This window comes from Corvus cornix, chromosome 4A (assembly GCF_000738735.6).
Source record: "Corvus cornix cornix isolate S_Up_H32 chromosome 4A, ASM73873v5, whole genome shotgun sequence".
Classification (NCBI taxonomy): Eukaryota; Metazoa; Chordata; class Aves; order Passeriformes; family Corvidae; genus Corvus; species Corvus cornix.
Window position 1 is genome coordinate 1,353,016 of NC_047058.1, and position 13,869 is coordinate 1,366,884.

The 13,869-nt window shown below is 48.0% G+C and overlaps 1 protein-coding gene across 1 annotated transcript; it reads right to left on the bottom strand.

Annotated features, from left to right (window-relative positions):
- Positions 1–329: 329 nt before the first annotated feature.
- LOC104691272 (V-set and immunoglobulin domain-containing protein 4-like) lies at positions 330–13,831 on the bottom strand. Its single transcript, XM_039571939.1, has 10 exons — positions 12,596–13,831; positions 10,346–10,609; positions 9,068–9,424; positions 8,202–8,483; positions 7,201–7,275; positions 6,456–6,533; positions 6,079–6,147; positions 5,248–5,361; positions 4,010–4,031; positions 330–2,884 (listed from the first exon to the last, which is right to left on the bottom strand). The coding sequence occupies exons 2-10, from the start codon at positions 10,398–10,400 to the stop codon at positions 2,692–2,694; spliced, it is 1,245 nt and encodes a 414-aa protein (XP_039427873.1). The 5' UTR covers positions 10,401–10,609; positions 12,596–13,831; the 3' UTR covers positions 330–2,691.
- Between the last annotated feature and the right edge of the window lie 38 nt (positions 13,832–13,869).

Genomic DNA, 13,869 nt, shown 5'->3' on the forward strand with positions numbered 1-13,869 from the left:
CCATCAGAACAATAGAGATGTCCCCTTACCTGTGGTTACCACACGCACCCGCTGCTGGTGCTCGTGTAGACTCACCACTATCTGATACTGTCTTTTTTCAGGCCACTCAGTTCCTCCTCCCAGTGCTCTGCAGAGGCTGGCTGAGCTCTGGGTTTGGTAAACAAAACTGCTGGTCTGGGATGATCTGCTGTGACTTCAGCTCATCCTCTAGCCTGCCAGTGCACCGGGTGCACAACAGCTACCCTTCTGCCCAGGTACACCCCATACCAAGTCAGAATCTGGACCCTGTCCAGCTGTCCCACAGTGCATGCAGACACAAAACACATGGAGACCATAACTCATGGATTTATTTTCAGTTTCATGAGCTTGCCTTACAACAGCTGTATTTAATAGCATCAGCTCCTGGTGCTAGCTGTCCAGCCAGGATAACACTACCGTTTATCCACATTGGTGGGGCTGTATCGCCTGTGGCTTTGCAGTGCAGCTGGAATTGAGTGATTTTGGGGCAAGCTGTGGGATTCCTGGCAGCCATTATCCATGGGGCTTCAGCTGTGAGAGCTCAGACCACAATGTGACTGTCCCTCAGTCGGAAGCCCTTTGTCTCTGCACCTCTGCCTTCCCTCAGTGCTCCCTTCTCCTCAGGCTGGAGCTCAGGCCACACCATGACACCTCAGATGAAGTGCACTGTAGGTCATTTCAGGTGGCCAGAGCCCTATTGCCCCTTCAGTGGGCACAGCAGTCAGGCTAAGCTCAGATGGGTGAGTTGTGCTCCAGCATCTGCCACATTCCCTTCCCACCTCCTCTGAGCTCACACTCACATGCAGAAACACACACTCACACCTATTTTCTCCACATCTGCAATAAGTTACATGTACATGTTGGTAGTTCTCTCCATGACAGCACCAGCAGCTGCCATGTATTCCCTTTTCATTCAAAAATCAAGATGTCCCTGCCCTTGATTTTTAAGTACATTCTTAACAAAGAAAAGTAAAACTTTTAGCACAGAAACATGCAGGGAGAAAGTATAAGGTCACTGATAAGTGCCTGGAAAGTGTGCCTGGTGGTTTGTGCATTTTGATGAACTTTTAAATCATTCTTTCCTCTAATTTCCCATTAGACCTCTGGCTCTCAGTCGCAGGTGAGCAGCTGTGTTCCACATTTATTTCTGTGTTGCATACAAAAAAGTACTTTTCCTTGTCCTTTGAAAGTGCTACCAGACAATTATCACTAATTTCTGCATCCTTTTCAGAGAAGCTGTAAACAAATAGCCCCTTCACCTTCTCAGCCCTGACCCCCATGAGCACACTTTGCTCATTTGCTTCTTCTTCTCCTTTTTCCAAGAGACTGTTTGCACAGATGTAGTTTTGTACCAATAATTATTCTTTATAATCTTTCTCAGTAACTTTTCTTGCTCTGCTAAACCCAAGATGAGGCCAACATGCCTACATAAGGTAGTGACAGTCCATGGGTTTTACAGTACCACAATCCTGTTATTTGACTGGAATACCTTTCCATTAGCACCTCACACTCCCTTTGAATTCTGGTGAGTTTTGAACTGATGCTTGGAGAGATCTGCAGATGCAGAGCTGTCCTGGGTGTGAGCAGCACAGCTGGGAGTCCATTAATCCTGTGCCACCAGCATCCCACTCATCCCTCAGGTGACTTCCTCTGTTTTACATCTGTCTGCATGGCTTTTAATGGGACACAGGATTGCCCTGTTCATTATAAAAAGGTTCTTCCATAAATCTGCATGATAGCTTTACTCAGGGCAGTAGAGATTATTCATAACTTGCCCTTCAGGCCTTTTAAGCTGGGAGGAAAGTACTTCCTGAGTATCTACTGAGGAGCTGTGAGTGGCTTGCTGGCATTCCAAAATGAGCCAGTGGTGCAGAAATACACACACCAAAATATGTGAGGCATGTGTAAGCAATCCTACCCCAGATTTATGGAAAAGTCTGTAATTTCTTTCAAATATCCATCATGCATTTAAAGAGAGAACAGAGAATGGGAGTTCAGAAAGAATGAGCCTGGTTGCAGTATCAGAACCACCCACAGCTATGGCCAGTGTGCCTAGACCTTGCTGCAGTGCTGGGGGAGGGGATCAAGGGCAGCACAAGGACTGTATGGGACATTCCTGCTTCTTGCACTGCTTCTCCTAGCATGGCAGGCTCCTGAGTTTCTCTTGGCTTTAATCTGCCTTCCAGTGTTTCTAAAAGACCCCTCATTCATTAAAACCTGTGCAGCATCAGGTGGGCAGGAGAAGAACCATCAATTCCCAAGCCAGCCACATCCTCCCCTGCTCACCCACAGGGATGGGGATGCTGAGCAGCCCTTGGTGCTGGCTCTCCTCCCACCCCATGAAGGCTGGAAACGCTGATCCTTTTGGCCATCTAAAGCATTAAGTTTAGTACAGTGCTCCTAGTCTGCGACCTGCATGCCACAGCTTTCAAAGGGCTTTCTTGGAGAGAGGTGGTGAGAGGGACTCAAGGAAAACAAAACAAGAAGTTCTATACAGGAGTCTGTAACTGAAGTTCCTGATGAGATCTGCATTTTTGCTGCAGGGATTGTGAAGGGAGAGCAACCACTGCTTGTCCAACCTATCTGTCAGGGGCAAAAGTGAGAAGAAAGATAAGTATTTTGTCTGGGTGAAGGTACTCCTGAGGACTGGTATCTGCAGAGCGCTGTTAGTTCTCAGGAAGTGTCCCCTACTTCATACTCAGATTCCTGGGGGTTTCCAGCACAGTCAGATACATTCTTATTTACTTCTTCAGAGATTTTGTTTTCCCTGGGCTCCATCACATAGTTGTTTTCAGTGGAAGAGATGGGTTCCTCATAGTAACCTGTGCTATCACGGCTTGAAGAAGTTGCTGCTCTCAAGTTACGGCTGAAATCAAAATGCAAGAAGAGTATCAATCAGAGTAAACAAAGCATCTCCCAACCATCAGGTTTTGGCTAATATAGTGGTCTGACTCAAACCTGTGTAAACCTGAGCCATTGGACTATAGCAATATTCTGAAGGAGAGAATTTTGTCCTTTGCTTTCCAGTGGCTGAAAAACCTTGGGCATTGTAGAAGCATTGCTTCCAACCCAGAGAAGGTTTCCAGGGAAAGGCAGCAAAGTATGTGCAAGTAATGAAAGGATTACCGCCATTTCTTGCACTGGTGCGATCAGATAATTATTGAAGATGAATAAATAAATATTTATTTAAAATATCGGAGGAAGGGTAAATTGAGAACTAAAAGCAGCCCACATCCACTGTCTAGCTTATGGTATCTAATATTTTTTAATGAAGATAGATCCTCTGAGGAGAAATGTCATCACAGCATTTGTCCTGTTGCTCAGGGTTCAACTGTAACTTAAAACTGCTGCCTTGCACACTGCTGGGGAAGCCTAGCACTGGGATGCTGGCACATCCTACTGTAATACTCAACTCAGCAGCACTCTAATTTATACCTACAGAAGTGGTTCTAGTTGTATGTTTTGACTGGATTATCAGGCTTTTCAGTAAAACTTCCACAGGCTACAAGTAGATCAGGATGTGAAACCCAAGTTTAGAAACAGCTATAACTTCCTGCCACAGCTATGGTTAGAAGAAGCAAATTCAGCCAGGGATGTTTTGAGGATAAATCAGAATATAACCAGTGGTCTCTAGAAGGGGAGTTCCTTTTCTTTGCATTTGAAGAAACACTGGGAATTTAGCCTTGGAAAAACACAGAGAATTTAGCCTTGGCAATTGTCTTCAGTAGCCCTTCCCCGGGCTTAGAAATTAATAAGCAGCTCTTGCTCACTTTTGCAGTTCTGATATTGCTATGAAAAAAATACATATGCTTTCTTCCCACATTCTGTGTTGCTGTGGAAAGCCCACAAGCTCTTGAGCTAACTGTGAACCTCTTCAACCAAACTGCTTAAGGGGTTTTTCATCATGACAGCTAATAGCAGTGCTTTTTATTTTTGCTTTGATACAGCCCCCCAGGACTCATCAATGCGCCAGATAAAGGGTTATACTCACGATTTTACGTCATAGACTTGAGCTGGAAAAGAAAAATCAGAATTTGTGTCAATAATTTGCATTTACCTTCTTAAGAAAAGAATTTCTTTGCTTATGTTCTTGGTATAAGAGAATGACCTCTGAAGACAGAGCAAAAATAACAACCTTGGATATCATGTCAGGCGGGTGATGACTCAGTTTCCCAGGATTCAGTCCAAGAAAATGAAAGCAACCTGGCTGTCACACAACTGGATCAAAAAAACCAGCCCAATGTCAAAGATAAAGTTGAGGTTAGAAACTAGAAGCTCACAGTTTCCCCAGTTTCCCTATTCATTAGAAGTTCAATAAAGAACAGTTTTGAAAGTGGTTATTCTGGATTCCTTTAAAAAGGAAAAGATAAAAATAAGAAAAATGGCAAAAGAAATATCTGAAAATTATTATTATTATTAATTGGTAGCATGGAGTCATAGGAAGGTCATTAGAGAAACAGAGGAGAAAATTAAGTCTGTGGGATCTCAAACCCCAAAGTACACCTGTGTGCCCACAGCCAAGCACAGCTGGTGAGGAGGGGGCTCCTAGGAACATTTGGTCAGGGGGATTTCTGGTGGCAGTGCAGGAGAAACAGAGGCATTCAGTGAATACATCCTGTGACTAAACACCAGAGAGGAAACAAATTTATATGAAATAGGGAGAATTGACAGTTCTTCACAGGTTCTTGGCACTTCCCTCTGGGTGCCAACTATGGGAACTATTGAGCAGCAACTGGTGCCAAAGGCATTCCCCAGCAGCAGGACGGGATGAACCTTCTGCCAGAGACTTTAAAGGTTTGGTGCTATGAACCTGGCCAAGCAGGTGACCCTGAGCCCTGGGATGTCTGTGAGGAACAGTGAGAAACAACCATCCCAAGGCTCTGTGGCAGAGCAAGCCACACACCTTGGGATGGGCTGCAGGGCAAGGACTGAGCTGCCTCAGAGCCAGTACAGGGATGGGAGGGTGCAGCTCAGGAGCACCAGGGCCACTGCTGCCCCAACCCCATGTCTGGTGCCCGGAAGACCCTCCTGACTGCGAGGACTTCTCTGCCTCTTTGGATCTCCCACCATCCGTGTCAACTCGTGCATCTCATCTACTGCCTGTATGATGCAGGTGCCAGAGCTGCAGCTAGTGGCTGCAAGCAGTGCTCCGGGCCCCAAAACCCATCAAAGGTAAAACCATGCTGGGCATGCATAAAACATTCAGGTTTTCCAGAACATTCTACTCACCTTCTTTGGGCTTTGTAACACAAATAATAAGAGAGATGACAAGGAAAACCACAGCACCACACACCACAGCAATCAGGATGACCAGGTACAGGGACAAGCCAGTCCTCTGGAAATCTAAAGCAATACAATAGAGGACTTTAAGACAGAGGAGCCCTCCTGGGTGACAGCAGCAGCAGTTACATGACATTTACCATGTCCCTGAGGATAGCAACAGCCAGCCCTGCCTGAGCACCCAGGGCTGTGTCCCTGCAGAGCCGTGTCCCCAGAGACCCTTGGTCCGGCAGCTCTGTGTTGTGTGACCCAGAACTCTGTGTACACCTCACCAAGAGGCCACAGCCGTACAGACAGCGTCTATCTCATAATGCTGAGGTAACAGGGATGTGAGCTGGGCAGGATAACTGCACTGCATATCATGAAATAAAGCTTTCCATTCAAGGGTGCTGCTCAGTTCTCTTTGGAAAGCGCCTAAACCTGTCACAATGCTGTAAAGCTGGAGGATGTGTAGATCTGCTCGAGGCACACACTGAGGTTTTGCTGCTGTTCCAGCTTTGACAGTCTGAGATAAAAAATGGACCAGCTGCTCAGGAACACAGCAGCAACTCTGTGTGCCCCACATATCAACTTTTTTTTTTTTTTTTTTCACTCTTCCATAAAAACATCCAGAGCTTTTTAAAGAGTTACCATGAATCATCTGGGTCCTTTGAGAACAGCCATTAATGCTATTTGCAGCTAAAAAGGCAGAATACTAATTTTGAAGCTAAAGTTCTTGACTACAGAGCATCTGGCTTGGGTCCTTAATCTTCTTCTCAGCTTGGTTTTGTTCTTACTTACCATGAATTGTATCATTCTTCCCTGGATATCCCACACCACTCTCGGAAGTTGTTGCTGTTATGGACAGATCTGCAAAACAAACCTGAGTGAAAGGCTGACAGTGCATTTCCAGCCCTCACTTTAGCACCCGGAGATCTGGGATTAGAGCTGTAGGATCAGAAGAGAATGCCTCCAGCCCCTTTACAAGGCAATGAAAATAGGCAAACTGCAGAAATGAACACTGTCTATACCCTATACTATAGAGAGAATACATGTAGTACCATACATTCACTGGATGGATACTACATACAGTATATATACACACTATACAAGTATACACAAACTACATATACACACACCAGATACTGATGTGTATTTGTATGTCCGTACACACACACCTGCAGTAGTGGTGGAGCCCCATGGAGTCCAGAAGATTCCTGGGGTACCTTGGGACACCAGCTCTGTTTGTGTTTTTCCTGCAAGAACAATCAACACCTGTCAACATCTTTCCTCAGCTTTTGGTGACTGACACCAGCTTCTACAATCCCCACGTGATTGCTGGGGCACCATCGATCCAAATGAAACATAATCCAAACACAGAAGGTTACCACAAGCAGACCTGCTCTAGTCCAGGCCTAAATTCCCACATCCCACAAAAATAAATGGGAAATCACAAGCCCTCCCTCAAAACTGCTGTCCCTGGTCAGGCTCATGTTTTCAGTCAGGTCTGAAGCAGCTTTTGCATCCCTCCTGTCTGCCACTGGAGACACCAGATCTACCTCCCCTCAGCAGCTTCCATTCAGGATCAGATAACAAGCAAAAAAGCTCTTTAGAAAAGAGCCAACCCCAGAACATTCCATCCCATATGCTCTGAAACTTAGGAAATGGCATTATCAGCAGTCCTAAGACACATACAGTCTCTCCTACAGAGGCACAACCTATTAGCAAGCAAAAAGCCATCGGTGGAATGGAAACTGGGGGAAGGAAGCTCTGCTTTCAGAAACATCTGGGTTAAAAACTGAGGCATATGGACTGAAAATCAATACTGTCAAGACTCTGTTCCCCAGCAATAAAACCACTGCCAAGCGCTGGTGCCACAGTGCCCCAACACCCCATCCTCGCCGTAGCTGTCACTGCTCTCACCCCGACCTGTGGTTGAGTGGTGTCCCCCCGTGGTTGCCACATTCCTCTGCAAGGCCACTGTTGTTGTGGGCAGATCTGCAAGGTAAGGGGGAGGAAGAGGCTCACACAGGGGTTTGACCATGTTGGTGATGCTGGTGTGATACAGAATTCTCCACAGGTGGGATAGGCACAGGAGGAAGCAGCCCCCACCCGGCTGACAGGAGGGGGATGCTGTGCCAGCAGCGTTAGCCAGCGTCTGCAGCACTGACCCCTGTTCCCGGGCTGTTCCCTGCAGCGTGTGAGTGCTGCGAAAAACACCACAGGGCTTCAGCCAAAGCTTCGTGCCCTGGGAGCTCAGCAGGCTCTGCCTCTTTCACAGGCCACTGTGTGGTACCTGTGCTTGGCTCTGCCATCAGGGACTTCACAGCTTTGCTGATCAAGTAACCAGCCAAGGAGAGCTGCAAGTTTTCCACCAGACACCCATCATGGAACCATTTAGATTGAAAAAGGGCTCTGAGGCCATTGAGTCCAACCTGTCACACATCATCCTGCAGAGCCTGGAGGTGTCAGAGCCTGGTGCGTGTGAAGTGCAGTGCGTCTCCCTGAGACACGCAGCTGGTCACGGGGAGCAAAGGCCAGTTTGGTTTGTTCCCCCACTGCATTACCACTCACTTGTTCCTTGTTCTCAAAATAAAGCCACGACTCCTTGTCTAAACTTGCTGAACTGCAGTGGGCAGCATTACAGAGCCAGGGAGAACTTCAAAAAACCCGCAGAGGAATAAATAAATAAATGTTTGAAGTAGCAACTCTCTTTTGCCTCAGAAAAGAGCAGTTCCTCAAAGAGGAGGAAACTGAATACAGGAAATAAAGGAGGACACCGACTGGAGCCAGCGGGGAGGAGTGTGTCAGAGTGCTGAAGGCGTTTGGCACTTCCTTCTTTCTCTGAGGGCAGAGAAGTAGGATGCTGTTCCTTTGCACTGCAGAAGGATGTTCTCTTCCGAGCTGCGGTTGTGGGCACTCACCTGTCACCGTCAGCTGCACAGCATCGCTGCGCTGCACGGCTCCGGCCCCAGCCCTGTTCTCTGCCTCGCAGAAGTACGTCCCGCTGTCAGAGGGCCGCAGGCTGTGCCACGCCAGCTCAGCCCCGCTGCTCAGGAGCACGGCTTTCCCCGCCGGGACGCTGCGGAACCAGCGGTAGCTGATGGGAGGGGACCCGCTGGCCTCGCAGGTCAGGCTGGTGCTGGCTCCGGCCGGGACCGTCAGCCCCAGCTGTCCGGCTCTGATGATGGGCTTGGTGGCTGCCACTGGAAGACAAAGCAGAGGGGCCCAGGTCACAGAGCCCTGGCTGTGGTGGGGATGGTTCCCTGCCACAGCAGTTCTCACTCTTGCTGTCGGTGCCTTCCCAGGAGGAAGCAGCTTGGCTCTCACATCACCTCCCTGCACAGCATGAGCTCAGCTGTGCTGCCCGTGGCACTGGTGTCCTGCTGTCTGGGCTGATGATGTCTCTGTGCCTCTATAAACCCCCCACACTGGGCAGAGGGAGGGCAAGCACATGCTGGTGAAATTTAGTCAAAAAACAGCCATGCAGTATCCCTGGGACTTGCCTACTGCGGCATGCCCCTGAGAAACATTGAGCCATTGGCTACAGATAGAGCCAGGGATAAACTGGAAATTGAGGAACCAGAGGTCCTCCCCCAGCTGCAGGGTGCTATGTCCTGGGCAGAATTTCTCTCTGATATATTTGCTGCTTCTTGCTGGAGGCTGACACTGATCAGCAAAATGCTTCTGCATGGCAACATGTGGTCACTTCCCCCCTGCTCTCTCCAATTCCCAGAAGCCTTCCTGAGCCAAGCCTTCCCCTCCTGAACAGCCTCCTTTTTGGATTTACCTTTAACAACCTCCAATTTGGTGGTGATCTCCTTTGCTATCAGGCTGTTGTTGCTGTCTTTCCAGGTGACCTGGCAAGTGTAGGTTCCCCTGTCAGAGACCTCCAGGTTCAGGATGAGGAGAGACACATTTCCTGGAGCATCCTTTGGGATGCTGACTCTGTCCCTGTACTCTGACAGGAGAATGTGGTCATCAGAGCCATCCCTCCGAATGATGGTGCCTGATCCCTTGTCATGTACCACAGTCCAGGTGAGGGTTTGCTGCACAAGGTACTCCACAGGCACATAGGCACAAGGCAGAGTGATAGACCCCCTCCAGACACCTCTGACCTCACTGGGGCCACTCAGGTCCAGAAAAGCTGCAGGAATAAAGGAGGATGAAAATTAAGCCACAAAGCAGCCAGGGTGAAGGCAGCTCCCAGGTGATAAAGCCATGGCAAGAGCATTGGCAAGGAGAACCCACCAGATGAGAAGCACAGGCAGTCAGTGGGGATGATGAGGGATGGGCTGCTCAGGGGTGGGTTAACCAAAAATCCGTGTGGCGTGAGGCAGATGGATGGGAGGCAGCTGATGGCCAGGGGCACCGACTCTTGCCATGTGTGCAGCCTGGCTCTCCTGCTCTGCCTGGTGCTTTCCTGACACCACCAACACTGAGTAGAGCACAGGGTCAGAGTTATTGGATAATTTAGGCCTGAGGGAAAGAGTTGGTCTAAAGTCCAAGTGGCAGCTCCCTGGTCTCAGCCAGTGTCTGCTCCAGACATCACCCTTGGGGCTTCTGAGGAACAGCAAAAACTTCTCCATTGCCTATTTGTTTTTCTGACACACACCATTTTCTCAGCCTAAGCCAAACATGAGAAGCTTAAACCATGGGGTAAAGAAGCCTAAAACTCTTCACACTTTCCTGTAAAAATTAGGACCATTGCTGTTGTCCAGTACATTTCTCTCACTCTGAGGATTGACTCTTAGCTTCCACAGACATTGCTTTACCTCTTCTGGTGGGTTTCAAACCTGCCTTTTCCTGGAAACACAAGCACTAATCAGACCCTTTGTGTTCCATGAAATAACTGTCACCACGTGTGTGGGCAGCGTTTCCATGGCCTCATGTACTGTTGCACTCTGTGGCCTCTGGATCTGAAACACCTGGAGCCCCAAGGCAGCAGCACACAGACTTGGCCTTTTTGCCATATCTCTCTTCCCAAAACAGAGCCACCCCTGCCAAGCACACCCCAGCGCAGGGCAGGGCCACCCCAGGGAGGGGCCCATGCCCAGACCAGACTCACCGCTGCAGTGGAGAAGGGAACTCACGAGCACAGCTACTCGCAGCAGCGTTTCCATCCTTGCCAGCGGCACAGCTGCTCCCGCTCCAGCCAGACTGACCCGCTTTCCCCAAGCTGTGGTAAATCAGGAAGACTTCCCTGCCTGTGCTCACTCTGTCACTGAGTGTCTCTGAGCATCCAGGGCAACAGCTGGTGGTTTTTCCTTCCTCTTTATCAGAAAACAAGTGTCTCAGTGACCACTGTCAGAGGTGTGGCAGAGCGGAAACCCTGGTGTGAAGAGGAAAGTTAAAAAATTACTTCTACTCTATTTCGTATTTTCTGCTGAGTATGCTTCCCCCCCTTCTGTTTTTTAAATTTTTTCCTTTATTTCTTTTGATTCCTAAGCAACCATTTCTTTTTTCCTCCTTGTGTTGTTTTCTGATGAATAAGCTTTAACACACAATTACACACACGCAGGTCTGAGAGAGAACTCATAAGGAGCTGAACCATCTTGGTCCTCACAATTCACTTTCTCACCAGCTTCTCTAACACCCATCACTACGTTTTAAGTTCATGAAACACCTTAAATTTTTACATTACTAGTGTGGGACAGATGACTGTTGTAGGCCCTTTCCAACTGAAATATTCTATATCACTGTACCACATTTAAGATATGAGGAATTCAGGTATACAAATCTAAACCCCAAAATTTCCCAAGAGCTGCAAACACCTAGACCACCACTCCTACTGCATCTCACAGATGGATCTTCCCTTCTCACAGAGCAATTGAGCTGCTTGGTTTAATTGGTTAATTGCTTTCAATTACAAGCCCTGATTGGGGCCATACATACTTGCAGCGTCTTTCGACTGCTTTGGAAACAGGTGAACATGGAGATGCCCCGAGACAAAAAGAGGAACTTGTCCATGTAGAAAATCTTTGAGACCATAAAATCATGGTTTCTTAACTGAAATGATGTATTATTAATTAAATGTTTTAGTTAATCTCTATAATTCAGTAATTGAGCACTTGTCCTGTCTAAGAGAAGTATCTGTTTTCTATTGAAATATCCCTTTCAAGGTATTTTACTGCCTTTTGCTGTCTTCTACAGCTCTCAATTTTTCTTCCGCTCCAATGAAAGAATCTCTTCTGCTTACTTGCATTCAGCTGAATTGAAATGAGCCTTTGCTGTTGTTACACTCAAATTCAACATCCTGTCCTCAAATACAAGTAATCTGACTAATTCAATGCAGCCAACCAAATCCCAGTCCCTGGTCTGGACACAGCTGTGCTGTAGTGATAGTGAGACATGGTTTGGGTCTGCAGTGGTACAGTGGAATCCTCCCTTGTGGCCCTGTATTCCTTCATCAGACATTTCCCATGAGATGCCACTCCAGCCTGCAGCCACTGGGATAGGGAGAAGCAGGAAAAGCTGCTGTGGGGGCTGAAGTGTTCACGTACTTCTTGGCTCAAGGGAGGAAAAGACCATGGTAAGGTTGAGTCATTGAAACTCCTTCTCAGGGAACAGAGCTTGCTGGAGGAGGGCAGAAGCCTACATTGTCTTGAACTAAGTCAAAAGGAAACTGTGCTGGTTTTGGCTGGGGTAGAATTAATTGTCTTCACAGTGGCTAATATGGGGTTTTGTTTTGGATTTGTGCTGAACACAAGGTTGACAATATAGAGATGATTTTGTTATTGCTAATCAGTGTTTACATAAAGCCAAGGCCTTTTCTGCTTTTCTCATGGCCACGGTGGTGACAGGGCTGGGAGTACAGGGGAGATTGGGAGGAGACACAGCCAGGACAGGTGACCCCAACTGACCATACCACATGACATTGTGCTCAGTATATAAAGCTGGGGGGGGGGGGGAGAAGGAGGAAGTGGGGGGTGATGTGGAGTGATGGTGTTTGTCTTTCCAGGTCACCATTACATGTGATGGGGCCCTGCTCTCCTGGAGGTGGCTGAACACCTGTCTGCCCATGGGAAGCAGTGAATGAATCCTTTGTTTTTCCCTTACTTACGTGCCAGCTTTTGCTTTCACTATTGATCTGTCTTTATCTCAACCCACAAGTTTTCCAGCTTTTACCCTTCCAATTGTCTCCACAATCCCACTGGTGGGAGAGTGAACAAGTGGCTGCGTGGGACTTGATTGCTGGCTGGGTTGAAAACACAACAGGAATGTATCACTAGTAGGATCTGGACCAACCAGGAAGCTGAAACTCAAACTGTGTGACTAAAAAAGATGCGTAGATTTTTATTCACGTATTTACATTTACCCATTTGATTTGGAACAGTGGCAGGAAAAGTCTTGTCCTTCATACAATGCAGGACCAGGCATCTGTACCTAAGGTGAATGCGGCAGCAGCCCCTTACTTCTGCTTTGGGTATCTGTAATATCATAATACAACTTTTCAAAACAACAATCTTGTTTTAGGAGACAGCAAAACATTCTGAGCATGGATGGATAAGGTGCCATCACACAGCCCAGGAGAGACAGAGCAAAATCAGTTTTTCTCATATTCTGGAAAGCTCTGTTAGCAAGCACACAGGAGATACGAACTGGTGGCAGGGATCCCATGGTTGGTGTGGGGAGGACTGGGTTGGAACAGTGCAAAAGTGGATCTGAGAAGGGCACTTGACACTTTCTCAGTCTGCACTCACCACGCCTGGGAGTGTTCTGTGAATTCCCAGCACGTGAACGATAAGGAAGAGCAATCTTTCCTCCCCAGACACAGAACGACAAAGGCAAGGAGCCAGTGCAGCAGCCACGTGGAGAAGGAAGGAAGCTGCTGCTACAGTGAGGCCCCTGCGGTCACGGGTGACAAACTGGTGACGCATCAGGCTGCAGCAGTGCCCCCACCCAGCCTGGCACATGGGGGCTGGTGACCACTGCCTGGCTGCTGGCCCTTGGGCACAGGCTGGGCAGCAGCTGCGCCGCGTTGGAAGTGCACTGCACTGCAGACAGATTCAGCCAGCTTGTCATAGCAGAGGAGTCTGTCCACAGCTCCACGTGCCAATCCCACTGCTGTGTCCTTGTCCTCATCCTGAAGCAGAGCAGCATGTTCTGTATAAAGATCCTTTTTCTTGGCAGTGGAAATAATGCACACTTCCTTACTTCTAGGAAAATCCCACACAAACTGTAATGCCCACAGTGTCAGTTACCCCAGGTAGGGTCTGCACAGGGTGCCATGTCTGGATCTGGGGTCTGCCTGATGCTACAGATAGTCTGGGCTGTTCCCTGTTTCCTTCTATTATCTCCAGTAAGTACTTCATAACTGATGGAGCTGAGGGCCTTGCCTACTGAAGGCTATGGAGAACATGCAAAGGTGCACAACATCTGGTGTATTTTTCAGCACACATGGCATTTTGAACTTTCACATCATCCCTTTTGAAAAACCAGTCCCAGGTGCTCTTCTCTTGGGCTCTGGAAACAGACACTAGGCTTTCCTCATCCTCCTAGTTATTCCTGAACCAGCAGCAGCTGCGTCATGAGACCACACCCCAGGAGCAAGAAAACTCTTAATTCTGAAAAAAAAATCAGTAAACAGGG

Coding starts and splice junctions, on each gene's coding strand:
- LOC104691272 (XM_039571939.1), bottom strand. CDS start 10,400: ATGGAAACGCTGCTGCGAGTAGCTGTGCTCGTGAGTTCCCTTCTCCAC. Junction 8,484..9,067: donor CAAATTGGAGGTTGTTAAAG/GTAAATCCAAAA, acceptor TTTGTCTTCCAG/TGGCAGCCACCAAGCCCATC. Junction 5,362..6,078: donor GAAGAATGATACAATTCATG/GTAAGTAAGAAC, acceptor GTATTGCTTTAG/ATTTCCAGAGGACTGGCTTG.